Genomic DNA, 27738 nt, shown 5'->3' on the forward strand with positions numbered 1-27738 from the left:
CCTGCCCACCAGCAAACACAGCTTGATGTTCCTGAGCCATCACGCATTGCCACACGCATCCCTGCTCAGTATTCATGCGCTCTGACCTCTCCCTTTTTGCTGGCACTCAGATCCACCCACAAGAAAGAGACCACTCAGTAAAATAGCTAGAAAAGATCACTTTGTGTTGTGTGTGTAAACAACAACTGTCCCCTTTTATGCCCTTTTCCCACACTTGTTACACCCTAACCCTCTTCCGTCTCCCAAACATGCTGTAGCAGTCCTGCCTGCCCCACATACCCCCATCCCCAGCATCCCATGCCCTGTAGGCAGCAACCCTCCTGTTGATGCTGGGGAGAGCTGCCTCTCAACCCCTGTGGACCTTGACTCTGCTGAGGTGACCAGGACCCCTCAGCACTGCTTCTTGTCTTGTTTGCATTCATGGAGATGAGCTATTACCACATAACATAATGGTCAGTCTTAGCAAAACTCCTGATTTTACCCTTTTAACGGAGTCACCAGGTTAATAAAAATAACTGTGTATACAAAGGCCTTTGACATGGCACGACATACCACAAAGCATTTTGATTAAAAGTTTGCAAGACAAAACATAAACAGAGCACACAGCAAATGGTCTAAAACTAGTTACATCTCAGTACAAATTACTAATGTGAGATCATTGCTAATCAGAGTCATTTTAGAACCAGTCTCTGTGGGTCCCCTATGTCTTATATTAAAAACTCTTTAATGACCTGGGAGAACACTGAATACCAAGCCCTCCAGAGAGATTCCTCTCAGCAAGAACAAGACAGTCTACCACCAACCAGTCAAAGTGGCTTTTACTCCACTGAGCAAACCTGCGCCTCTGGGCTCAGCCTCCCAGCAGGTATTTACCCTTCCGCATGAGGCTCTACAGCATCACTACTGTCACCATCCTAAAAAGAATGTGTGGAAACTAGAGGGACATCAGAAAACAACAAATGCTGTTGGGACTGTAGAAATTGTTTCTGTTACTATTCAACCTGTGACAATTCAAAATTTGGAGGTAGCTTGGCAAGCTGCACATTCATAGCACAGAGGAAGCACCAAGTACTGGTTGCCCCTTAACCACAGAAATCCTATCTAGCAGCAAATGAAAGATGCCCTGAAAAGAAGCCACCATTGCAAAGGAAGAATATCCTCTCCTTTGGTGCTTTGCTTGCACAGCAACATTCTTGGGGACCAAACCACTTCATCCAGAAAGTTTATTTCTGAGCGCACAGTGAGGTTAAGCAGCAAGTCTAACTGCAGAGCCTGTGCACTTGTGGCACTGAATTCACAATCCCGAGAAGGGCTGCAGGAGCCCAGCTTTGATGATATAGGGACCAAAACTGTTCAGCTCTGGGCACATAATGACTGGAGAGATACTTAACAGAGGGTCTTAAGCTCAGGACCACCTGGGAAGGGGCTCACATTGTCACTAAAGATGGTGTAAGATATACCTGTATGGGCTGGTGAGGCATAGGCTGACTGAATTGTAGAACACAAGTCTGAGACAACAGGCCAGGACCAGGAGGGTAAAGTTCACCTTCAAGAGGGAAGGCTTACAGTGAAAGGCATTGCAAAGGGCACGTCCCTATGACACTGGAACCCTGGTGCATCTGGATGATGTTATGGCAGGTGACCTAGCCTGTAAACTCCATCTGTGCTCCCACCATATCAGGTGGAAGGTGAAGGGTACAGCAGCAGGGAACAGCAGCTGACCTTTCCATCAGTGGTTTACAGCCAAGGGACTTCACCTCTGCAGGAGCAGTTGTGGTACTGACACAAGCCATACGAACTTTGTATCACCCAGCACACCAGCAGGCAGGAGTTGCCTTGTCATACCTTGAAGAGAACATGTAGCTAGATGGGGTGCAGCACTCTGCATGTAGGTTAGTTAGTTCAGGAAGGTGACTGGTAGGCACTATTCAGCAGACAGAAACCATCTCCAGAAACTTGTCTCCTGCCCTGTGCGCAACAGACTGTCCTCAGTTGAGCCATCTCAGGCTAAGTGGATAGGCAGCAGGCGCTTGGGCTCTGCAACCGCACAGTAGAAGCCAGCTTCTTCTTGTGAGCTGTAAACATGACCCCCCCCAGTGCCCTGCAACACGAGGGAATAGAAACGTCCTCCTCCTCACTGCATCTTCCTTACCCCCTCCCCACATCCAGGAAAGAACCAAGGACCAGAAGTACAACTATGTTTTCTGGGCTTTTAGTTTGAAAAAAGTATTGATTGAAAGTGTACAACAGAATGAGGTGTGGCAGCAGCACCACAGCCAGATTGTTTCACAAATAAAAACAGAAAGGGCCTTAAATAATCGGGTGCAGATTAAAAAACCTCAACAGTGAAAAAGTTCTTCCCTCTGAACAGAAAGTCACAGGCACAGAAATGGCAACAACCACATGGAGACGATGGGGGGAGGGAACATCCTTCTTCTAACCACAGGGCTCTGTGCTAAGCGGCTGCCACCTATGGCGGGCTCCTGCGCCGTGGTTGGTGGCTGCTCCTGTGTGCAGTTCTGCCCTTGGCTCATTCTTTGGAATGGTTACAGATGAACAGTGTGACATGCCCTTGCTAACCAGACCCGCCCCCCACCCCCCAACCGGGACACTGACAAACAAGGCCTCTGCTAAGGCTAAAAAAAGGACAAGACTTTGGAGTCTTGAGTTCAGCATGTTTAAGAAACAAGAGTCTGGTGAGCGCACAACAAAGTCCTTGTGCGAGGCTTGCTATTCCAGCTTGGCCTTCTTCTTGTTATCACTGCCATTCTCCTCTGCTGGTGTTGCCGGTGCTGCCATGTCCTCCAGTTTCCGTTTCCCACTTTCGGCCGGTGGGTGCGTGTTACGGGGTTTAAAACTGATAATGATGCAGGTCATGTTATCGCAGCCAGTGCCATCCCCTGAGGTGTCTGGAGCCAAACACTGATCCAGCAGCTGAGGAGGGACAGGACAGGTTAGCAGAGTGCACAGACACACCTATGCCATTGGATCCATTCTATCAACTGACAACAGCTTAGTTAGGGGCTGCCAGGACAGAATGGCAAGGGCTGGGCTCAAACGATGTTTACATCGTTTACAGAGAACCAGCCTCAGCAACTCTGCTTTCTCAAAGCAGACAAACTCCTTCAGCTTGACAATAACCTAGAGGTCAGAGACACTAGCCAGGGTGACAAAGGAACCAAATTCTAACTCAGAGGTGGTTCTCTGATCCTGTACCAGCCAGTATTGTGGCCCAAGTGCTGCCAGATACCCCAAGCACTGAACAAACCAGTCTGATGGAGCAGGAATGAAGTCAGGCACCAAGCTGGGATGCAGAAACACTGCATGCTGAAAGGGATGGTGAAGCATCTGAAGGGGTGTTATGGACCTTACCTCTTCCACAATGGAGGAGAGCGGCCTCAGGACTCCATTCTCATCCTTTTGGGTGATCTTGGACTGGATGAAATCCACCACTTCCTGGCTGCTCATCACATTCCTGTAGAGCAGAAAAGTCAGAAGTGCTAGAAAAGGGAGCAGTCATACCACACTGTCCTGAGAGAGCTTTACTGTAGCAAGGAGCTGATGGTAACAAGACTGCATATTGAGGAACAGGAGGTTTCAAAGCTCAGCACACTGTGATGTTCCTCCATCTGAGAACAGCTCCTCAGAGAAAGAATTAACTCTTTGAGAAAATAAGGGCTGAAGCCATGCCCCTTGGAACTTCCTGAGACCCAGCTCAAGAGAACAACCAGGGTAGTGATGGCCTAAGAGGCACAACCGCTCCCTCATTACATACCAGATTCCATCACAGGCAATGACCATGAAGTCATGGTCATCATTTATTGTCAGCACTTTGATATCGGGCAAGGCAGAGATCATCTGTTCTTCTGGAGGCAGATTCCTGTTCCTCTTGTAGAAGTGATCACCTGTAGTGGAGAGGAGGATCACTTTGTGCTGTTACTGGGCTTAGGCAATGCTGCCTACTCCAAACAGTGAGAAACAGTACCCTGCTGAAAAGCAGCCCTAATAGAATTTGCACCAGAGCTCGCACAGTGCAGACCTGGCTGTGATTGAGACCTGCTTGAGAGAAATCTGCTGCACATCCAAGGCATCAGTTTAGGTGAGCCCACCACACTGTTCCCATACAAAGGCAAACAGGATCCTTCCTCAGTTCAGCATCTCCTCACCCCAAACCAGTTGACACTTCCCCACTTCCTGGGGCAAGATCAGACCAACAGCACGTGATGTCTAACAAAACCAGCTGAAAACTGGCAGCAGCACTCAGATGAGCTAACCCATGACCTAGAGCAGGATTTGCAGCTCACCTGAATGCTTGGCTCTGCTACAATAATGATAGATGCTCATTTTTAAGAAGCTTGGGCTGTCCAGGGCCAGATATGTCAGGGTACAAACAGTGCTTAGGTGCTGCCTGAAGCATTGTAGCAAGGGGAATAGAACTTGTGCAATTAAAAGACAAGTCTGACTCCAGAACAAGTGGGCTCAAACTGGTATGAAGTTAGGTACTCGGTAAGCAACACACCAAGGTCCTTCAACAGGCTCCTAACAATATAAGTAGAGAGAGGAAAACATTCTCTCTATTTGAAAGTCAAGTTGTTTTTCTGGGGACAGTTTATGTGGCATGACTTCTGACAATCCAGTTGTGAGCACAACAGCCTTGGAGGCCTCACACACCACATCCTGTACTGAAGCCTGGCAGGTGTTGGGTGTCTCTCTCTACTGATATCTGCCATTTCCATGGCTATTTTCTCTAATTAGACTGAAATGTCACCATGTGAAATACTGAATACGTTCTAGACATCAACCAATTGAAAACTGTTCCTTAAACTTTTTCAGGGAGTGTAAATGATAGGACAAAGAGTAATGGCTTTAAACTAAAACAAGATAGATTAGTGCAGATATAAGGAAGACATTCTTTACTCTGGGGGTGGTGAGGCACTGGAACAGGTTGCCCTGAGAAGTCTTCAAGGCCTGGTTGGATGGGACTTTGAGCAACCTGATCTAGTGGGAGGTGTCCCTGCCCATGGCAGGGGGGTTGGATTTAGATGATCTTTAAGGTCCCTTCCAACCCAACCCATTCTATGACTCTATGACACTCAGTGGCTGGCAAGTGCTGGAAGCACATATGTCCTGAGCACAGCACCCTGAGGCCAGGCATGCCAGCATTCACACTTGGACTTGCTCACCAATTGCCCTGGAAAGGTTGAGACCACCATTCACTCTCCCATCCATGGTGACCTTGCCGCCAGCGTTCTTTATCCTGGCCAATTCTATCTCATCCTCTGGTTTGTGGTCATAGGACATGTCGACAGCTTTGCCACCTTCTGACACCACGCAGCGAGAATCTCCCGCATTAGCCACAATCAGCTGCTTGCCCCGGATAAGGGCCACGACAGCAGTTGTCCCACTGTCAGAGCCAGGCTGCAAGAAAAACATTTTTGCTTAGACTCCTTCCTATTGCTCTATCAGAGGTCATAAAGGAATTAGTACTACCCACCACATGCCCAGCAGTGACCCAAACCCTGAGGTGTTGCATTTCAACCCTTCTTTCCATAAGCACACACAAAACAATGGAGAAAAGCCTGAGGGAAGCATGAAACATAGCAGTAGCATGTTCACTGAGAGGCAGGGTCAAGCCATACCTTTGTTCGAGCCTCACAAAGCATCAAAGGGCTCAGGATACACCAGTGTTCAACACACCTTGCTATATCCTCAGCTCTAATGCAGCAGTTCCAGCCCCAGCCCAACTGTCCTTGTTTCAACTAGGATAGAGTTAATTTTCCTCCTAGTAGCTGGTAGGACGCTGTGTTTTGAATTTAGGATGAAAATAATGTTGATAACATGCTGATGTTTTAATTGTTGCAGAGCAGTGCTTACACTAAGCCAAGGACTTCTCGTTTTCTCACGTTGTCCTGGAGCTGGGAGGGGACAGACCCAGGACAGCAGACCCCAGCTGGCCAAAGGGGTATTCCATACCACCTGATGTCATGCTGAACAATTAATATGGGGTGGCTGGCCAGGGAGGGTACTGCTGCTCACGGACAGGCTGGGCATTGGTCAGCGGGTGGTGAGCAATTGCATTGTGCATCACTTGTTTTGTGCACATTATTATTAATAGTACTATTATTGTTATTACTTCCATTTATTTTCTATCCCAATAAACTGTATTTAGCTCAATCCACAAGCATTCATTTATTTATTTTTTTTTCCTATTTTCTGCCTTGTCGCACTGGGAGGGGTGGGGGTGGGGAGGAGGGTGAGCAAACAGCTGTGTGGTGCTTAGCTGCCGGCTAGGTTAAACCACAACACCAGCTCAAGTAGACACCTCACTGCAAGCCAGGACATCTCTTCAAATAGAGAAGGCTGGCACCTTAGAAGCTGTAGCAGTCCTGCTGTCATACACTCCCTTCCATGCTAAACCACCCCCAGCAGTTTCTAAGCACAGCAAACCCTGCAGTGGAGTCAGCCTCTTCTAATCTCAACCTGCGGCCCAGATCCATGCCCTATCCCTCAGTCTCTCACAAAGTCAGTCTGTCAGCAGCTGTGTTTGGCCTCAGGAAAACAGAAAGGATGTTTATCCCCAGCTGAATGGAAATAACCCCCTGCTACACACTCCCTCCTCCCCCCTCCCCATGTGCCCTTGGCTCCACACTATGCTGCAGAACACAGGAACAAGGTGTGCACCTCCTCTTTCCCCTCCATGCCTGGTAACAACATTTCCTCCTCTTCATCCTCATCCTCCTCTGCTTCTTCAGTGTCATCTTCATCATCTTCATTCTCTGCCTCTTCACTACTGTAACCATCCTCATCTTCACTGCATTCCTACAAGAAACAAGAGATACCACCAGGAGTCACACAGGACACTCTTAGAGCCCTCCCCAGCCAGCTGGTCCCTCCAGTGTAATGACATGAGACTGGTTTGCCCCAGAGGACTGAAATGACCTGGTAAGTTTTCCCCAGTCCTGATGTCTATGAACAGAGCAGCTAGTTTCCAACTACCACAGTGAATGGAGGGATGGTGCATGCAGAAAGACCAATGGGTATCCACTGTGGCTGCTGCACAGATGAGTGTATGTTTCCCTCAGAGTTTAAAAGAGTCTAAACAATCCCCAATATTCCCATGAGATGGTCTCAAAGTATCAATCTGAAAAACCTACTCCTAGGACACACCTAGGATGAGCCAGAGACTTGTAGCTTAAGTACCACAGCAAGCAATGCATTCTGCCCAGCCAGAAGGCCACTCTGTCCCAGTGCTGTTTCCTACCTCACTGTCTTCCTCCTCTTCCTCAACCTCATCTGACTCATCCTCACTGTCCTCAAAAAATTTGGATTTGGTTGTGCGCTGGGGCTTTCCCGTAGAGGAGCAGGAGGGCCCGGCCTCCCCAGTAGAAGAGGTGACGGCCTCGTCACCTTTGCCTACTTCAGGCTTCTGCAGAGCAGGGCTGTTGCCTCCAGTGTTGGCTTTGTCTGAGGTGGAGGAAATACCCGTGATTTCTTCATCTGGCTTTCCATTCTTCCTCTCCTTGTGGTCGATAAGCTCCCCTGGGTCAGCCTCTCCATTCATATTTGACTCCCCATCATGCTGCTTGCCTGTCCCCTCTGTAGCGTTCTCCCCAGCTGGAGCTAAGGACTTTTGTTTGAGGTTCTTGGTGCAGTTTTGTCCATAACGTGTGAGAAGCTCTTCAATGGTCATTGTGGCTTCTTCATGCAGAAGAGCAGCTTCCTCATTATCCACTAAAAATGGAAAGGGGGAGTGGGGTGAGGACAAAGAGGATCAGAAAGCAAGACACATCACCATAGCAGCTGCTGTGCAACACACACTGGGTTCAGTGGTGAGTCGCCCTGACTGGAGGTTGCTATTTGCAGACATGTTTCAGCAATGCTCAACCTGCTGTTCAGTACCAGGCATGGACAAACACAGACAGGCCTGCACTGTCCCACAGCTCCCAGGCGCTGCAGATGAACAATATGCAAATGGCAGAGGAAGGTCTTCCATCCACTGCCAAGGCAAGCAGCCTGCAAGTTACCCCAGTGCCTCAGGCCACTGATGCTATCTTGCTGACTTGTAGGCAGCACAGAAGCATTTAAATTAGATGTGAAGTTGGACGGTAAAGAGTCCTATTTCACCAGGCAGGCTCAAGTGAAGCTGTTGGGGAAGCAGACAGACCACTTTCATGTGCAGATTTGTTCATTAACACTGCAACATGAACAAGAAATTTTCATTAAAGCATTTGCTCCAGAGGCCACATGCATTGCCTGCGATCCCTTTGCAATCTAGACACTTGCAATCAGATAATAAAATAGCTTTAGGTATGCAGTACACTAGACAGAAAATCGGATGACTCCCTAAACTATGAGCCAAAGACCAGAAACTGCACTGGTATCAGGTAACTTCCATCATTTAGTTGTTGACATCCCCCTGGTTATCCTCTTCTTTGCTGATTAATGTCAAAAGGAAAATAAACAGAAATATCCCAGACAGTCCTTAAAGTATAGGACAAAAAGGGAAAAAAACACAACCAGACAAAAAAAACCCTTTGCCCCTGTCAGATGGGAAACAAGAACCAACAAACTCAGCATTTTCAGATCAACACACTGTTCACAGTGATTTACAACTTTATATCTCCTTCAAGGTTAGTCACAAGCTATTCAGCCAAGAGCAGCACAGGATCCTACCCTGGGATTCACTTTCTATCTGGCTTCATGATCTGGCAACTACTTGCTCATGGAAAAAGCATATTTGCTTCTTTGCGAGAAAGAAGTACTGAAAAGAGACAATAATCTAATTCAATCCTGTCTGTAGTTTGTCTGCTACCAGCCTGACAGAGCTTAGCATCAGACACATACCATTTAATTTTTATAACTTAGCCCACTTCTCAGCTCAAGGATTTCTGGCACATCCTAGAAGCTTGCACACCACAGAGGACATCCTATGGAAAGCTCTGACAGGCTGCTTTGCTATCCATACGATTAAGCTACTAAATGAATCAAAATACCCCTAACAACGGTTCAAAGCACGAGACAGTACTGACAGGTGGCAGCTCCAGCTGAAATTGAACTGGCTAATTTGGAGAATCGAACCTTCTGTTAATAAAGACCTGGTCCAATTTCTCTCAGTCCCTGGCCTAGAGCTGCAGTCTTACCTATTCAGTAGCATCTGACTTACCATCATCTTCATCAGCAACTTTCTCCTTCTCATCTTCATCATCTTGGGGTCGCCCAGCCATCTGGGAGAGCTCTTTAATCACCTCCTCAGTGGTGAGCTTGGCATCTATGGCTAAGAAAGCATCTTCCAGGGCCTAGATACAAACACAGACATAAGAGCGTGCATAATTTCATCTTCTACCTACTGGAGTTCAGAAAGCTTTTGGAAAATCCTCTCAGAAACATGGTTTGATTTTTGGGTGGTCCTGCATGGAACCAGTAGTTAGACTTGATGATTCTTGTTGGATCCTTTCAACTTGGAATATTCTATGATTCTACACCTGCTGTGATCAAGACTCTTCTAAAACTCACCATACAGAATTGGAGGCCAAATTTGTCAAGGCTGGTGGCACCTCTGGAGTCCATCTGGTGTCGTTCCCCCCCAACCCCCGCTCCCGCCCCCAAGTCAATCAGGGCCAATTCAGAACCAGTGCCCAGGGACCACAGCTCTTGCTGTTCAGCCAATTTTCAGTCCTCCTTAATGTCTGCACATGCAGCCCACAGATCAACAGCTTGTCTATAAGGATCATATGGGAGACAGTGTTAAAGGCCTTCTTGAAGTCTACAGGAGTCCTGAGGACAGGACAGCTTTCAATGCCACTGTAAGGAATGGTTCAGCAAGCAGGCTCCCCTGCTTAGCAGACAGGCTTACTGCAGTCAGTGAACACATCCAGCGTGGAATCAGCAAAGCATGATGCTTAGGTGTCTTGGCCATAGAGTAAAAGCCACAAATTGATTTGAGTTTGCTTTGTAGGCTATCCTCAGACTAGATTTAGAAGAAAGTTCTAGAGCAACTGCCTTCCCCTCACCCACACTGCTGACAATCCAGCACCAACTCTGGGGATACCTGATGTAAGACTAGGTGTTACTGCTATGAGGGAGAATAACAATATAGAGAGAGATCATTTGGCAGAAGCAAGACACAAACACCCTAATTTGTTCTAACCTTCCACCTCTGCCAAAAACTACCCCTGTCCCTAAACAACCACCACCATGCAGAAAACTACACTCAAAAAAACAATTCACAACCTTGACTGGAAAGAATCTGCAAATTAGAAAAAAAAAAAAAGAGAAAGATGGAAAACAGAAGGTTTATCTTTGAAAATACAATCCACGGCTGGTATAAACTAGAAACAAGGAAGGGAAAGATAAATGAAGGTACCCTTGGAAGGTGGGACAGACAGATCTTGGAAGAACAGGGAAGTATTTAAGTACTAGGTACCTAACAAGGGCTCTTTTCTGCACTGGTGCTTACAATTGGTTCCAGGGCAGCGCTGTATTCTTACCTTTTGCAGTTTGCCTTCCTTATAGGCTTTCTGGTCTTTGATTATCTCAGGGAGATACTTGGCACAGTACAGGGCAACTTCTTCTCCTGAAAGAGAGCACAAATCATTTAAAGAGGGTGGTCCTCCCAGAAGCAACATGTATTCTTAAGCAACTGAATTCCTGAGGCAAATCTTGGGACACAAACCAGGACTAATCCAGACATGGAGAAATCATGCAGCAGCAGACTGCTGTGGATCTCACACATGCTTCCCAGAAGGCTGCACCTCCAGAACAGCAGGATTTGCTGATGACCCCTGGGAAACCTCAATGAGTTCTCACCCATCAGGTTTAGCCAATGCTATAAACTTCCTGAAAGGCCAATTTTGGCCATTAGGCCAACTATTTAGACCCATTCTGCTTAGAAAGCTCAATTTTCGCATGAAAACGCAAGTATAAACAAGCTCTCAGAGAATTACTGACACACGATGAGCCACACAAAAAGTGAGCATTATGTATTCTAGTGTATGTTCTAGACCAACAAAAAAACAATGTCACAGCCTTGAGATGAGCCTTTCAGAAAGACGGGGGTCCTGATCAGCAGAACAGTCACCTTAGTACAGGAAGGCGTGCGCATGCATGACTTGAATAAAAGGTGGCCAGAACACCAGGTTGCTGAGAGCACAGAGGATAACTCAGATCAAAAGTCAACAACATAAATCAAGCATTCACTCCCAGAGCAGCTGAAAAAAATTTGGAAGCTGAAAACACTCCAGCAGCTTAGTAATTAATACTGTCATAAAATATCCCAGGTTGGAAGGGGCCCACAAGGATCATTGAGTCCAACTCCTGGGTTCTCCAAAGGACCACCAAAAAAATCAGACCACGTGTCTGAGAGTATTGTCCAAAAGCTTCACGAATTCCAGCAGGTTTGGTGCCACGACCACTTTCCTGGGGAGCCTTTTCCAGTAACCGACTGCTCTCGGTGAAGAACCTTTTCCTGATATGCAGCCTGAACCACCCCTGTTGCAGCTTCAAGCCATTTACTACCAAGTATGCAACAGAGCACAGTAGACATTTTTTGTGATCACGAAGGTGCTAATAAGGAAGAACATTAAATGGCATGAGGGATCCTGAATTTCTGTGGTTTGGATCAGCAATAGGGACCAAAAAGAATACTGCAAGTTGTGAATGAACAACCTAGTAATTTAGGCTTGAATATACGTGTAAGATGCAAAGAACCTGAAATTTTGAAGACCAAATTTCCGGCTATTTAAGACCTAGCAGACAGGATCCCCTGGAACACTGACCTTAGGGAAAAAGGAGCTGAGCACAGCTGGCAATTCTTTTAACAATGCTTTTCTTAGAGCACAAGAAATCTCCATCACCCTGCTCGCTTTCTTACATGGCGAAGGCAGAAAACTGGGATGGCTGTGCAAGGACCTGCTGGTCAAACTGAGATGTGAGAAGGAAATGCACAGGCAGTGGAAGCAGGGACATGTGGCCAGGGATGAGTACAGGGAAGCTGTCCAGATGTGCAGGAATGGAATCAGGAAAGTCAAGGCATGGATGGAAATGAGTGTGGCAAGGGACACACACACACAAAAAAAAAAAAAAAAGGGATCCTCTAGGTACATTGGCCAGCAAAGAAAGGCCAAGGAGAACGTACCCCCTGCTGATAAACGGCAGAGGAGAGAACTGGTAACGAGGGACATGAAGAAGGCTGAGGTACTCAACTTCTTTGCCTCCCCCTTCACCACCAGTCAGGCCTCACACGTCTCTGTTTCCCTGAACCTGAAGATGAGGGCTTGGGGAGCTGAGTCTCTCCCACTGTAAGCAAAGAGCAGGTTGGAGACCACCTGATGAAGCTGAACGAGTACAAGTCTATGGGGCCTGATGCCATGGGTCCCAGGGTCCTGAAGGAACTGGCTGATTAGAGTTGCCAAGCCTCTTTCTAGCCTGTTTGAAAAGTCCTGGCAGTCAGGTGAAGTTCCTGGTGACTGGAAAAAAGGAAACATCACTCCCACTTTTAAAAAGGGTTGAAAGGAAGACCTGGGGAACTAGAGACCGGTGAGCCTCACCTCTGTTTGCTGAATGAGGGGGGTGTCCTGGTAACAGGCGATGCTGAATGCCTTCTTTGCTATGGTCTTTGCTTCAAAGACTCCGCCCCGGGACCCCTGGACCCTGGAAGGAGGAGAAAGGGTCTGGGAAGTGTAGATCTCCCCCCTCATTGATGAGGGGGTGGTTCGGGAGTGTCTCAGTGGGCTATGATGGAGCAACTGCATCAACTGACAAGGGCAGACCAATGGATGCCATCTAACTGGACTTCTGTAAGGCCTTTGACACAGTGCCATACAACATCCTGATCTCTAAATAGAAGAGATGGATTTGAAGGGTGGCCCATTCAGTGGATAAAGAATTGGCTTGAAGGCTGCACCCAGAGAGTGGTGGCCAACGGCTCCATGTCCAGGTGGAAACTGGTGACAAGCAGTGTTCCTCAGGGTTCTGTCCTGGGATTGGTACTGTCTAATATCTTTATTAATGACATAGACAATGCAATTGAATGCACCCTCAGCAAGTTTAATACAACAGTTTAATAGTGCAGTTGATAGAACAGAAGGGTTGCCATCGAAAGGGACCTGGACAGGAGAAAAAAGTGGGCCCTGTGAACCTAATGAGGTTCAACAAGTTCTTAGGTGCAAGATGCTGCAGCTGGGTTTGGTGAAATCCCAGACATGAGTACAGACTTGGAGAAAAACTCCTTAATAGCAGCCCTGCAGAGAAGGACTTGGGGATTCTGGTGGATGAAAAACCTGGCATGGGCCAGCAGCACACTTGCATCCCAGAAGGCTGACTGCATCCTGGGCTGCACCACCAGAGGAGCAGCCAGAGGGCAAGGGAGGTGACTGTCCCATCTCTGCTCTGCCCTTACGAGGCCCTACCTGCAGGGCTGAATCCAGGTCTAGGGCCCTCGGCACAAGGAGGAGGTGGGTCTGGAGGAGGGATGTGAAGTTGATCAGAGGGCTGGAGCGCGTCTCCCACAAAGACAGAGAGCTGGGACTGTCCAGCCTGAGGAAGTATACTGCAGGCCTTCCTATAGCTATAGGTAAAGGACACACATGCTCTTTCCCTCCTGGCTACAGAAGGAAGGTTTTTGTGACATAACTTTAAGAGCCAGTAAACTCTTTGCTTTTTCCTTCCCTGTCCTCTCCTCCTTCCAGACAAATACCATCTGTTCAGACAGCTGGCCATGAAGAGGAAAGCTCTGTGAAGCAAAGGGCAGTCGTGGAATTGAGGGAGTGAGAAGTAGCTAGCCATCAGCTCAGCAAAGGATAGAGACAAGAAATGAAGGGAGACAGAAAGGGAACATAGTTGGAAGTAAAGAAATGGTGAGTTTGAGGAAAAATAAAAAGGAACAGCAGACAGACTTCTCAAACGTGCCCACAGAGAAGGGATTAAGTGGCTATTGACAACAAACAGAAGCCTTGTAAAACTGTTACTGGTTAAATAGCGCTGCAGAAAGTTCAATGCTATGGATCTACACAACAAAGAAACAGAGCTCTATTCCGACCATACTCTCCAAAATGCCGTGGAAGAGGTTTTTTTTTTTTTTTTTTTTTGACAAAAAATCCTGGATGATCACAGATAAATAAATGATGTAAGAGAAATACAAGTGACCCTAGCACTTTTAATAAGACCTTTTTAATAAGAACTTAAAAGGAAAAAACAAGGTGACCTGACAACAGATCTGGCAGAGAAATAAAGATTGTCAGTCCATTGCCAACCAATGTCCACTGACACAGACTTATTGAAAGCAGATGTCATCAATCCAACTCAACATCTGCTCATAAAGATACTATGATTTTGGTTGATAGAACTAAGCATGACTTAGGTAAGGTACATAACTTGTGTATAGGTATATAAGACAGCCCTTCGCTTAAAAAGTTAAACTTTCAATGCACCACATGCTCAATAGGTAAACTGAAAACTACTGGCCATGAGACAAAGTGAACAAAGAATCACACTGTACCATGTTTACATGTAATCATGAATGACTGCTACAGATGATACTACAGCATTTTTATTTAAGAGACAAAATGAAACCGTTTCTGTGAGAGAGTGATGGAGGCAGTAATGAGTAATTGCAGTGACAGTCTTCCATATTATGTGATAAGCTGCAGGGATTGAGCAGAGGCTTCCCAGAGAGGTAATATGGCCATTGAGGAAAACATTTGCATAGTGTTGGACAATGGCAGACAGCCACCCAGCTGATCTGAATGCTCTATGAGATGGTCCAGAAACAACAGGTCAGGGACATGCTCCATGCATCCTTATATTAAGGCTGCTTTTATTTAGAGTGTAAACCAGCTCATCTAGCAGATCATAAAACTGTAGGCCCAAATTTGGAGGACAGTAATGAGCAGACTATCCCAGAGGTCAGCACTGGGTCCAGTCCTGCTTAACATCTTCATTAACGACCTGGACCACAGGGCAGAGTGCACCTTTAGTAAATTTGTAGATGACACAAAAGTGAAGGGAATGGATGGATCACCAGAGAGCTGTGCTGCCATCCAGAGGGACCCTGGCAGGCTGGAGAGTTAGGCTGACAAAAACATCATGAAGTTCAACATGGAGAAGTGCAAAGTCCTGCACCTGGGAAGGATCAACCTCAGGCACCAGAACATGCTGGGGGCCACCCAGATGGAAAGCAACTCTGCAGAAAAGGACTTTGGTAGGAGTTCTGGTGGATACCTAAATTGACCGTGAGACAACGTGTTCTCACAGCTAAGAAGGCTAACATCATTCTTGGTTGCATTATGCAAAATATCGCCTGTAGGTCAAGAGAGGGGATCCTTCCCCTCTACTCAGCATTGGTGAGGCTGCACTTTGAGTACTGCGCCCAGTCCTGAGCCCCCTTAGCACAGAGAGACATGGGCCCAGAAGGGAGAGCCCAGGCCCAGGCCATGGTGTGCTGCCAGGCCCAGAGCCCCCGTGCTGTGAGGAGAGGCTGCGAGAGCTGGGGCTGCTGGGCCTGGAGCAGAGGAGGCTCCGGGGGAGCTCCCCCATGGCCGTCAGTACCCGCAGGGAGGTGCGGAGAGGCCGGAGCCGGGCTCTGCTCAGCGCTGCCCAGGGCCAGGCCCAGAGGCCACGGGCCCAGCCTGATCGGGGGGGACTGAACCAGATGACCTCCAGAGCTCCCTTCCAGCCTCAACCATTCTGTAAAGCACTTGCAGAGAACACCAACAGCTTCTCCATCATACTATAGGGAGTGAGCTGAAAAGCCTGGCCTGAAGACAGCTGTGAGAATGCAGGGCTCGTGCCATGGGCAAGTGAGTTCCAGGACTTGGCTGGCACCTTGGCCTAGACCTAGAAATTATACATACGCAATCCTGTGAAGAGGTTTGACCAGTAAGCACGGTGAGGCATTGTGCATACCTCAGCGGACTGAGAAGAAAACCCATGAAAACTACATGAATAACTTGTCAAAAATTAGAAGCTCCAGCCAAGTGGGCTACTGACACGATTGCCAGTCATCACAAGGGGCAGCTACAATTTCCTCCATAGAATCTTAGAACAATTTAGGTTGGAAAAGACTTCTAGTATCATCAAGTCCCCCTAGCACTGCCAAGTCTACCACTAAACCTAAGAACCTAAGCACCCCATCTACATACCTTTTGAATACCTCCAGGGATGGTGACTCAACTATTTCCTTGGGCAGTCTGCTCCAACACCTCACAAACCTTTCAATGAATTTCATTTTTTTTCCCCCCCCTTAATATCCAACCTAAACGTCCCCTGCAGCAACTTCAGGCCATTTCCTCTTGTCCTATCACTTGCTGCTTGGGAGGAGAGACCCCCATCCTGCTACAAACTCCTTTAAGGTAGTTGTAGAGAGCAATAAGGCCTCCCCTGAGCCTCCTCTCTATGCTAAATAACCCCAGTTCCTTCAACCACTCCTTGTAAGATTTGTTTCACTTCCAACTTGATCTGCATGATGGCCAACTACAAGAAGCATCACACTCATAGGCTCTCATCCTCCAGGGGGATTTCAACCTGTATGTTTGCTGGGAAAGCCACGTGGCAAGCAGTAAGCAATCCAGGACACTTCTGGAGTTCACTGAGGACAACTTCCTGGTCCAGGTATAAGACAAACCAACCAGAGGAGAAGTGTTATTGGACTTGTTAATCAGCAATGTGGAAGAACTCATTAAAGTTAAGATTAGAGGAAGCCCAGGTTGCAGCAACCATGCCCTGGTTGAGTTTGTGATATCAAGGGATACGTGCCTGGCTAAGAGCCAACTTCCAGCCATTCGAAGAATTAGTGAATGAGATCCTATGGGACAAGGTCCTTAGGGACACAGGATCTGATCAGAGCTGGCAGCTCTTTAAGGAAATTTTCCTTGTAATGCAAGAGCTCTCTATTCCCATACATAATAAATCAAGCAGGAAAGGTAGGAAACCATCATGGGTGAACAAGGACCTAGGCAAAAGTCAAAGTCAAAAAGTCAAACCTAGGCAAAAGAAGAAAACACACAGACAGTGGGAACAGGGCCATGTGCCCTGGGAAGAGTACAGGAATGCTGTCTGGATGTGCAGGGATGGGATCAGGAAAGCCAAGGCACTGACAGAGCTAAACTTGGCCATGGATGCAAAGAATAACAAGGGATTCTACAAGTACATTGACCACAGAAGAAAGTTGTCAGAGGCAATATGCCCTCCTTAAAATGAACACAGAACTGGTAACAACAGATGAGGAGAAGGCAAAGGTACTTAACTTCTTTGCCTCGGTCTTTGCTAGTGGTCAAGCTTCCCACATATCTTGAGTCCCCAAACCTCTAGGTGGGGGCTGAGGGAACAGAGTCCCCCCTGTTGTAAGCAAAGAGCAGGTCCAGGACCTCCTGATATAACTTAATGTGTCTACGTGCCCTGATGACATGCATCCCAGGGTCCTGAGGGAACTGGCTGATGTAGTCATCATGCCACTCTCTGAAGGTCTTCAGAGGTTTTCCTGATAGCATTATGCAAATGCTAAACAGGAATGGTGTGGGTAAAAGCCTGCATTACTTGTACCAGACAACTGTTCTGACAGAAAAGCATTGCCAAAGCCACCTGCTTAGATGAGAAATAGAGAAGAGAGTGACTGAAAAGCAGCTCCGTCTCTGCCCAGTAGGGTCTGCAGATGAGGCTACTGCACCCTGCAGTCTGTGCTACTGGAAGCAGCTGATAGATCTAATAATACAAGCACAGACACCTGATCACTCATCAGATGGAAAAGATGACTGAGCACTGTAATCTTCATGTCAAAGGAAGGGGCAAGGGATGTTCTTCACAGCAACAGGTAGCTTGATCTGAGAAAGACATCAACAGTTTTACAGTCTTGGATTTAGTACTTTCACACTGTCTCTGTAAGCAAGTAAGGCATGGACTGGTGGACAGCCTATAGGAAAATGGTCTTCACAAGCTTGGCAGCACTATAAAAATAATATAATAGAGAAATATCTTGCTCTGTCACCACAGAAGCAGGAATCCAGTCCCAATACAAAAAAGCTTTGACATATAAGCAAGCCATTTATTTGAAATAGGGACACAGACTAAGCAGTGATCTGAAAGTCTCTAATATGTCTGCCCACCAAAAAACAGGTTACCGTTGGGAGAACTTGTAGATGCCACTGAAAATGATCAACTTTTGGTGCTTCCCCTCTAGCTCCAGCACAGGATGTCACAACATTTTCCTGCAAACTAATAAGGCTTTGCACAGGAACCTTTGCAAGTATGTCTTCTCTCTTCATTGATTGCAGTTTGCCTACAAACCAGGCCACCTGCTGTGAGCAGAGCTGGTCGTGGTGGTACCCATCTCCCTTATACAAATGACACAAAAGTGCTCACACTGTTTTAAGCAAAGTTTCTAAAAAAAAACAAGATTCTCCTTTGGAGTCCTCTGGCTACAGAAGATGATTCATCACAATGAGTCCTCAAATCTAGTAGCTCTGTGTCCCTCTGGTGCACAGGAGGCAGCTACCAGCCAAGCACACACACCAGAGATCTACTTGCTTGCACAGCAGTCCCAGTGGGGTCTGATGGGTTTTTTAAGATGCATCAGTAACTACCTCAACACACAGTGATGCCAGCATTGCCAGAGAAACAGAACTGGCTCAAGGAATTCATCTTCTACATGCAGATGGATGTACTAAAATATTCTGTCTCAGCAAGAAACCCACCAGGTTTTTCTCACTGAAAAAGGCTTTGTGAGAGTACAAAGGAGAAGCCTGATTCCAACTGGCACACTGAGTGGGCACTAAGTACCAGGGCCAGCAGTGGCAAAAGGGGAACCTTTCTACAGTTTTGCTGAGGTGCAGTCAGTATGATTACCCTGCTGGATAATAACGGCTCCTTTCAGTTCATTGGTAGTGTTGGTGTGTTGGGTTGCCATGTTAGGCAAGACCACAGGGCTATCAGCCCAGAGGAGGGAATGGAACCTATTGCTTGCAACTTGCAGAAAAAGTTCTACATACTCCAAGGTGCATTTTAAACTGCATAGGAGTCCTGGCACTAATGGTTTTCAGATAGCAGGGAAAAGAAAATCTCACCAAATATAATTTTCAAGAAACAGAACAGAGGAGAAGCAGAGGTACAAAAGCACAGCTTGATGTTCGCTCATGTGGAGTGCATTCACCTGGCATGGACTTCAAAAGCCTTCAGGGGCTGAATCCTTAGAGAATATTATTCATGTATAAACCACCAATGATTTCAGGATCGCATCTTCCATGTCTCCAGTATTAAACCCACTGTAAAAATCTTAAAGCCTCCATGAATCATGTTATTAATGTTTTCTAGCAGAGAAGCATCCAGCTAAGTAATGCCAAAGCATCAGCTGCGTTTCCTGCTTAATGTGATACAGATGCAGCAGGCAAGTCTTCAGGAGTATCAAGTAAACTACAGAATCTGTAGAACTGAAATTAATCAAAAACTAAATATTTAGAGGGCTCTCCAGAGAGCATACTTTTATGTTTGTAAAGAATTAGAGAGTGCTTTTGATTGGCAGAGAGCATATGGAGTTTTCAGGCTGTCTGAAAGATCAAGCAGAAAGGTGAACACATACATTAGAGAGTTCAGGTCTCAGAGTATATTTCTGCACAGATAGATGCCACTGCCAAAAACTACTTCTGATGCAGTTTAAAAAGCAGGAGTCTCATTCAGATGAAGTATGGAACAAAATCCATTTATCTTGGCATTTCAGGAAAAGGTGGTTCCAGAGTACCTAAGACCCAGCTGGAATCTTTCTGCAGTATAATTTCTCCACCCCTGGAAACACAGGCTTGAATAGGACACGTAAAGACAAAAACAGGCAGCAACCTTGAGGCCAACACCTAGAAACCTAGGCAAGACAGAGGCCTCCAGAGATAAAGGTTCCTAGATGAAATCTTTCTCAGTGCATGTACATGAATAAACCCATCTTATCTCACCCTCACAAGGCTTAAAGTAGATCTCCATCTAAGATCTGATCTGTATTTAGGCGCATACAATCAATTTGAATATAAAATAAAGCTTAGAGTCAAATAACAAGTAAACTAGCTACCAACAAATACCACGGAATCCCTATGAATTGGAATACCCTGCCAAAACAGGTGTCCTGGTTTCAGTTAGGACAGAGTTAATTTTCCTCCTAGTAGGTGGTAGGGTGCTATGTTTTGGATTAGGATGAGAAGAGTGCTGATAACGTGCTGATGTTTTAATTGTTGCAGAGCAGCGCTTACACCAAGCCAAGGACTTTTCAGCTCCTCACTCTGTCTTGCCAGCGGGCAGGCTGGGGGTGCAGCAGGAGCTGGAAGGGGACAGACCCAGGACAGGTGACCCAAACTGGCCAAAGGGGTATTCCATCCCATCTGATGTCATGCTAAACAATATATAGGGGTGGCTAGCTGGGGTGGGGGGCCAGCTGCTCGAGGATAGGCTGGGCATCGGTCAGCAGGTGGTGAGCAACAGCATTGTGCATCACTTGTTTGTACACATTATTAGTAGTAGTACTATTATCATTACTATTATTTTCCTGTCTTAATAAACTGTCTTTATCTCAACTCCCAGGCCTCACTTTCCTGTTTCTCTCCCCCATCCCAGAGAGGGAGGGGGGAGGGTGAGCAAATGGCTGAGGTGTTTAGCTGCCAGCCGGGTTAAACCACAACAACAGGAAAAGAAAAATGTAAGACCAGAGTATTAACTCCCATCCTGAGACAATGACAGTGCATAGAGAATGCTTCTGTCTTAGATCAGAAGGCAAGACGACAAAAAAACAAAACAAAACAAAAGAACAAATTGGTAAGGAGGCTGTGGAGTCTCCTTCTCTGGAGATATTCAAGACCCATCTGGATGCCTACTTGTGCAACTTGCTCTAGGAAACCTGCTTTGGCAGTAGGGTTGGACCCAATGATCTCACAAGGTCCCTTCCAATCCCTACAATTCCGTGATTCTGTAAGAGACTTCCATCACACTGCATACTAACTTGAAGACATTTACAATGGGGCTTGCTGTATTCTATTTAAACACCCTGTTGGGGCAATAAATAAGGAAATCTCACTATGATAGTGTTGAGCTCCAAAGTAGGGAGCTACATGTAAATGAAAATGCTTATTAAAAGGAAATTAAACAGCTAAAAGGATAAAGCATGTGTAGGTAGAAAGAGAGACTGATCATAAACACCATGCTTGTGGTGCAGAGTACCTATATATCATTTTCCAGGGTTTGGGAGGGAAGAGGCCAAGGTAACTAAAAAGGAAAGTGAAACAGCCTATTACAATGTGAAAGCCTTTCAACTTTCAAACAGTGTTAAGTCTTGTCCATAACAGGAAAACAAGGTATAAAAGCAAAATTAAATTTATTCCACCCTAAAACCTTCTTTTATGTGGGGCAAACCTGAGGAATGGTTTCAAACTAAAGAATGCATCAATCAAATCATACAAAAGTAGGAACAGGCAAATATTGATCTTCGAAGTCAAGTTTAGTATAGGATACTATATCTGCATCCCTCCTGACACATTTTTCCTAGGAAAAATGTAGAGATGTAGAAATTCAATCACCAGAAATCTAAAACAAGTTAGAAATCTATGTCAGTGCTTTGCCATCCTGATTAATGGCTTTCCCTAACATCTACCTCAAATATTTTCTATTGTATTAAGAAAAACGAGAACACATTACTTCATATTGTACACTAACAGGAATGTCACAAGAGCATCAAAAGTCTTTTTAATACCCAACAACTGAAATAGATTTTCTAAGATAACAGGAAGGTCTAACACACTGATCTTACGCAAAAATACATTGCTTGGTATTATTTGTTCTTCACCAGTTTTTGCTAGCTGTTACTTATCTGTTAGATGCTTACAAACAATTTCTGAATTTCTGTAAGAAATAACATGTTTAATAGTTGCTAAATCCCTATATTCTCTCTCCTTCATCCTTCTCTGCCTTTCAGAACCAATCCATCATTCACATGCTCTGGAGGATAATCCTGGGGACATTAGCAGGTACTCCACACAGTTCTCTGCATACTCTAAGATGAAGTTCAAGAAGAAAATAATTTCAAAACATTCAATCTAAATACGTCAGAGTGAGACTGTACCTTTTGAAGAACTATTAGTTTTGTCAGCTATCTACTCAGACCAATCTTTCTAATAAGGATTAGTACTACAAATAAGTCTTAAATTCTTATTTACAAATTGGCATAATTAGATAACTTGTTTCTAAAGGAAATTGGATATGAAAGTAAGAAGTCAAGAACTGGGGTAGGTAACCTTTTGCTTAATTTTACTCCACTATCAGAGAAATGAAAGGCATACATATGATACCAAAAAAATAAATTAAAAAGCTTCGGCGAGTGGAAAAAACTGGGTTTGCAAGACTACAGACCAGCACATCTGGTATCCAAGCCCTGCAAACAGCAGAAATTGTAATACCTGTAATAATACATTGTAAAATTGTAATACTTGTAATAATGGCTACAATCCCCAGCTCAGGGAACCCCTAAGTGGGGAATAGAAACTGTGTATACTAGGGAATGGATCTGCCTACCGTTTTTTTCTCTTTCCTTGAGCAGCCAGTAATGACAGCCATCAGAGCATACTGACTATTGTCAGACCTCTGCTCCACTCTGAAATAGTCTTTCTTAAGGCCACTCTTCAGTGATTATCCTAATTTACCTATCAAGAAAATAAATAGGCATTCTAGAGTTTTAGAAGATGGAATGCAAATCTCATTGCAATTTCGTACCAACCCATGACCTTCTGTCTAGAAAATCCTAAGAAACTTTCAGACCGTTAGTCAACGATACCTATCTACCAAAGAAAATGCTTTCCAAGAAGGAGCTGGATTTCTAATGATAAATAGATGCTTGCTCCAGCTGCCCTGACAGCCACTTTTACTGAACAGCCTAGAAGAGGCACGGCAAAGAACTCTGGGGAGAACAGGGAACAGTTACCTCCGTGTCCATCGTAGACTGAGAACATGGCTGTTTCACTGTCCAGCTCAGGTATGCAGTTGTGTGCATCCTGAAAGAGAGAGCAAAAGTCAGGAATGACAAGGATTGCAATAGACCCTCATACAGAAGTGGGAGAAAGGAGCACGAAGGCTATGAGCACTGGAGGGAGAACAAGAACAGTAAGAAAGCCTCCTCTCATATTCTCAAAGACTTACCTGGTGAGCACTTATCTTCAAAGGAGCACAGATTTTTAATATCACGTTGCTCTCTGTGCTAAAGCAGTAGCCCAGCCTTTTCACCATGAGATCGTACCATAAACTGCTTTAGTTCCTTGATACAACTCTAGATATTTCCAGGCTCAAGCCAGAATCAAATCCCTCTGCTTATGGTACCTGGAAGGCCTGCATTAATGTAGTAGCTCACAGTCCTTAAAGAACATATGCTCCATTATATAAATTGGTATCTAGACCAAGGGCTGTCTAATAGCATAACTAACATTAGTACCTATAGTTTGACAACTTCCCCCATGCAGGCAAATGTTGACTCTGTGTCACCTACAGCATCTAACATTCCCACATTTTGTCTTCTCCTGCTTTTGCCAAACAAGTTCCTTGCAAACTAAAAAGGCACTCTGATACATTGGTGAAGCCAGAATGTCACATACAGAACCTCCTGACCTCATGTCTTCAACACAACCATCAGCTTTGCCTTTGCTTGTCCTGGTGAATACAGCCACGACTGGTAACAGTTGTCTATCCCAGCAGGGCAACGAAAGGCAGCCTTGCTGTGCATAGGATTACTGCATCCAGCGAGAACAAACAACTGGACTAGAAAACCTCCTCTTGGGGACAAAGGATCCTTTCTATTGCTCTTGTCATGTGGGATGCTCCAGAAAGGTACTGCTGGCCTCAGGCACAGTTACCTGAGGAGTGAGATGAAGAGCCAGAACTCTGTCAAGCATCTTTCAAGTAGTGCAGCAAACGACGCACACCTGATCAACCAACAGCACTCAAACCAAAGTACCAAACCAGGTATCACTCCCTAAAGTAATGCAGCCATCTCTGTTCTGCCAGCTGTCCAGAAACCATGAGACTGTCTGTGGGAAAACTGAAAGAAAGGTGTGTCCCAGGAGTTCTGGAGGCACAAATACCGAACTCCAACCAGCCTTTCTCTGTACATGCTCCCAAACTACAAAGATGCACAACAGTGCACAAGGTATATGCACAGACTGGCCTCTCTCCCCACAAACTCTCACCAGGAACAGTGGACTTCGAAGGAGGTGCTGCCCCAGATTTTACAGCTAGGCACCTGGCCTCTTTCATCCCGAGTAAGCAAAACAAAATTGGTAATTCCAGTGCAAAGCCTAGAACTGATGAACGGACTGAACCTCTCTCAAACTTGCCCTCCTAACTGATTTCCTAATGCTTTCTATTTTTCTAAGGTTCAAGCCCTAATCTATCAACTTACAGCCTGACTGCACACCAAGTGCTTTTGTTCAAGAACAATCATGCAATTGTTTAAACAATGCCATTTAGTCTCCTTGCTGTGGTTCATCACCTTAAAGTTCAGTGTGCTGCAGGCTGCCCCAAAACAAAACACTGTACTTTGAGTCAGCTGGCTCTAAGGCTTGGGTGTGTCCACACCGTCAGCCATAACCAAGTAGTTCTATACATGCACACACAGCCACATGATTGCTGCACAGTCAAGCAGCCGATGAACTTATCTACTTTATCATAGACTTCTTAGATAAATGTGTTCTATGAAGTCTTTGGCCTCTAGGATCCCACAGTCTTGAAAGAGAACTCCATTCCATTGCAGTTTCTACTAAGTGGCAATAAAAATGTAAAAAGAGTTTATGCAGCACTTGGTGCAATGAAACTCATGACACTCTGATGAAACAGGCAAGTTATAATCTCAGTTCAAAACAACAACAACAAAAAGACTCTGAATTATAATGTAGGAAATTTAACCAGAGTTCACTGGACACAGTGAATGAAAATAATAAAACCCCAGCATTTTTATGCTCACTTTTCACAGCATTTACAGAAGCTAGAGAGATAGCAAAACCACAACAAATTAACTGGGATAAGTCCCTAGTGACTAAACAGCTTAATTAAAGCGAGAAGCACAAGTGCTGCTGGGGAGGAAACCCAATACTGGCAAAGATGGTCTTCCTGCTCCATCTGTATGACACTCACTGAGACATGTCCCAACCCTGAACCAGGGCACTACTGGCAAGGAGGCAGACAAGGCCAGCACATGTCAGCAGGAGACAGTTCAGTTCCCATACTGCACACAGAACTGTCTCTACACTACGTTGAACACCGCCATGAGCTGCTAACGGCTCTGAACGCCTGACTGCACACAAGTTTCTGGCATTTTCAACACTAAGACCAGTTCAGAGAGCATCCAATTGACCACAAAGACCATTGTGTGCCGCCAGCACAAGAAGCAGCTGTCAGCTGAGTCTCCACCTCCCTTTCAAGGCCTGTTAAGCTATCTGCAGCTGACTGTCCTCCAAGTAACCATGATCTCGTACTCTTCAGAATGAGCAAGAGAGCTCACAAAGCCTAGGTGCAAGCAACCCCTTCAATATCAGCCTTCTGCTATCCAACTTTAAGAGTTAGAACACCAAAGAGCTTAGAGGAACCCAGTCCATCTGCCTAAAAAGTGTAAAAAGTATCCTTTGTGTTTCTCACCAGCCAAAACCATTTCCTTATTCACAAAGCAAACTCTCTGGGCTAAGAATGGATTCTTACTACAAATCGTCAGAGCCCTGTATACCTGTCTCACTTAGAGGCTCCTAAAATGTAAGTTAAAGGCAACAGACAACGTTTACATCATTTTTCACTATGTCTGGTTCCTCCTACCACTTCTGCATGCTCTATCTAGCTTCACTAACAAAAATTATACCTAAAATCTTAAATTTTAATCAACAAAATACACATTTGCTCAGAGCTTTGTAAGAGTAAAAGTAAAATTAAACATGGAAAAAAAGTAATAGAAAACACAAACCAAGACAAGAGACAAAAAACTCACAGTACTGGAATACAAGAAAACACAAAAGAACTGTCCAATTCTGCTCAGCTGTATGTAAACACAATGAGTTTTTCATCCCACCACAGACTCAGAAGCAGTTTGCAGCAGGTTCAGCTTGTAACACAAGCACTCCTATCATCTCCTCATCCCTTGTTTAAACGCAGCTAAACCATGTCTACACCAATATCCTCAGCATTGCTTTTGTCAGCATGGAGATATGCCAAAGATGTTGGTTAGTGCAAAAAAAAAAAAAAAAAACACACAGCTGCAAGCTCTGGGCCTCATCCAATTTCCATAAAGGTCAGTGACAGCAAGAACAGGCCTCAAATAAGTGAGATTATGAGCCCACTTCCCTCCTGTGGAAGGACTACTGCAGCCTACCACCAGCGCTGTAATTAGCTCTGAGTTCCCCTCATCCAAACCTCTGTGCACCAGGCATGCCAGAACGCTGCCTGCATTCAGCTTCTTACCCATGAACTAATTGCCTTGTGGAGATTACACTGCACACATCTCAGTGTTCCAATAATGTCTCTGTGCCACCATGTCACCCATGCAGAGGTCACCAGAGTGGAGCAACTGCGACACTATTAGTCACATTTAATGGAGCACAAATATCCTCTGAGTTTATCTTAAAAGCATGAACAACAGTTTTCCTGCCTCTTCTACCCTAGAAACTATAGCTCAGTTTCTTAAAGCTCTGCTGCACACAAAAAGAAGAAAAAAACTGGTCATTATTTTGCACAAGTAAGACTGTTGTAACGTTTCACAAGCAGTGAATTATCTGAAAGCAAGACTCATTAAAACGTATTCAACAAGAAGGTTGCTTTACTGTATTTAGAGGAGATATACCCTTAGGGCTGCAGGAACCAGTATTGGCCCTTGTCTTATTTCCCTTGTTTGCTAGCTACCTGGAAGGGAAAATAAACCAGCACGTTAATGGTATTCAGAGGGTGTCAAATTCAAAGAACTAGTCACTGCAGACGAGGCAGAGAAGTAATCCCAACAGATCTGCATTACTCTTGTACAAGCAGCTTTACTAAGTAATTCCAATAGACTTCATCGTTGGAAGGACTATGGACAAGCACCTGGCTCCTACAGCCAGATGTTTGTCTTGTGATAATTCATTTGTCCTATAACAAGTACCAGTGATAGGCTGGCAAAGCCAGGAGCAGCTACTGCTAAATTACAGCAGCAACGAGAACTCCTTCAATCGCTTTGCCTATAAAACAATAATAAAAAAATAAAAATAATAAAAAAAAAACAACAGAGAGAATGAAACTTTGTTTCTGCTTGGGAAGAAGAGCAGACATCTTTGCCTGAGGATGTTTGCTTTCATTTCCTGACTCATCCCAAGCATCCCGCCATCCTTTCCCTCCACTTTCCAGCCCCAGTTCCTTATTCCCTGCCGGGGTTTGGCTGGCTCCACGTCCCACCTCCCAGCGCGGGGAGGCCCCCGCAACAACTCGCAGACGCTCCCACAAAGCGGGGCGGTTTCCGCAGCGATCCCCACGCGAGGCGGCACAAGCGAACCGCGGGGACTCGGGCAGGCGGCGGCCACGGCCCCACCGCAGCAGCCCCGGCCCCGGGCCCCCGCGCTCACCTCCATGGAGACGCGCCAGCCTTGCATGGCGCTGAACCCGAAGTGCAGCGGGCGCGGCCCGAGCCCGGCCCCGTCCCCGGAGCTCTTCACCGTGTTGGGCTGCGACAGGTAGGCGCCCATGGCGCCGCGGCGGCCTCCGCCAGCGGACCCGGCCCCCGGCGCGGCG

The 27738-nt window shown here is 45.8% G+C and overlaps 1 protein-coding gene across 1 annotated transcript; it reads right to left on the minus strand.

The window, feature by feature from the left end:
- Nucleotides 1-2196: 2196 nt before the first annotated feature.
- Nucleotides 2197-27720, minus strand: PPM1G (protein phosphatase, Mg2+/Mn2+ dependent 1G). The gene is made up of 10 exons (XM_032185087.1): nt 27573-27720; nt 22934-23003; nt 10488-10573; nt 9164-9296; nt 7262-7731; nt 6682-6819; nt 5184-5418; nt 3776-3905; nt 3373-3475; nt 2197-2934 (listed from the first exon to the last, which is right to left on the minus strand). Exons 1-10 carry the CDS (start codon nt 27690-27692, stop codon nt 2731-2733), a joined length of 1689 nt encoding a protein of 562 aa, XP_032040978.1. The 5' UTR covers nt 27693-27720; the 3' UTR covers nt 2197-2730.
- Between the last annotated feature and the right edge of the window lie 18 nt (nt 27721-27738).

The sequence above is a fragment of the Aythya fuligula genome, chromosome 3, assembly GCF_009819795.1.
Source record: "Aythya fuligula isolate bAytFul2 chromosome 3, bAytFul2.pri, whole genome shotgun sequence".
In the NCBI taxonomy this organism is placed as follows: Eukaryota; Metazoa; Chordata; class Aves; order Anseriformes; family Anatidae; genus Aythya; species Aythya fuligula.

Coding starts and splice junctions, on each gene's coding strand:
- PPM1G (XM_032185087.1), bottom strand. CDS start 27,692: ATGGGCGCCTACCTGTCGCAGCCCAACACGGTGAAGAGCTCCGGGGAC. Junction 23,004..27,572: donor GCTGGCGCGTCTCCATGGAG/GTGAGCGCGGGG, acceptor TCTCTCTTTCAG/GATGCACACAACTGCATACC. Junction 3,476..3,775: donor ATTGCCTGTGATGGAATCTG/GTATGTAATGAG, acceptor TCTGCTCTACAG/GAATGTGATGAGCAGCCAGG.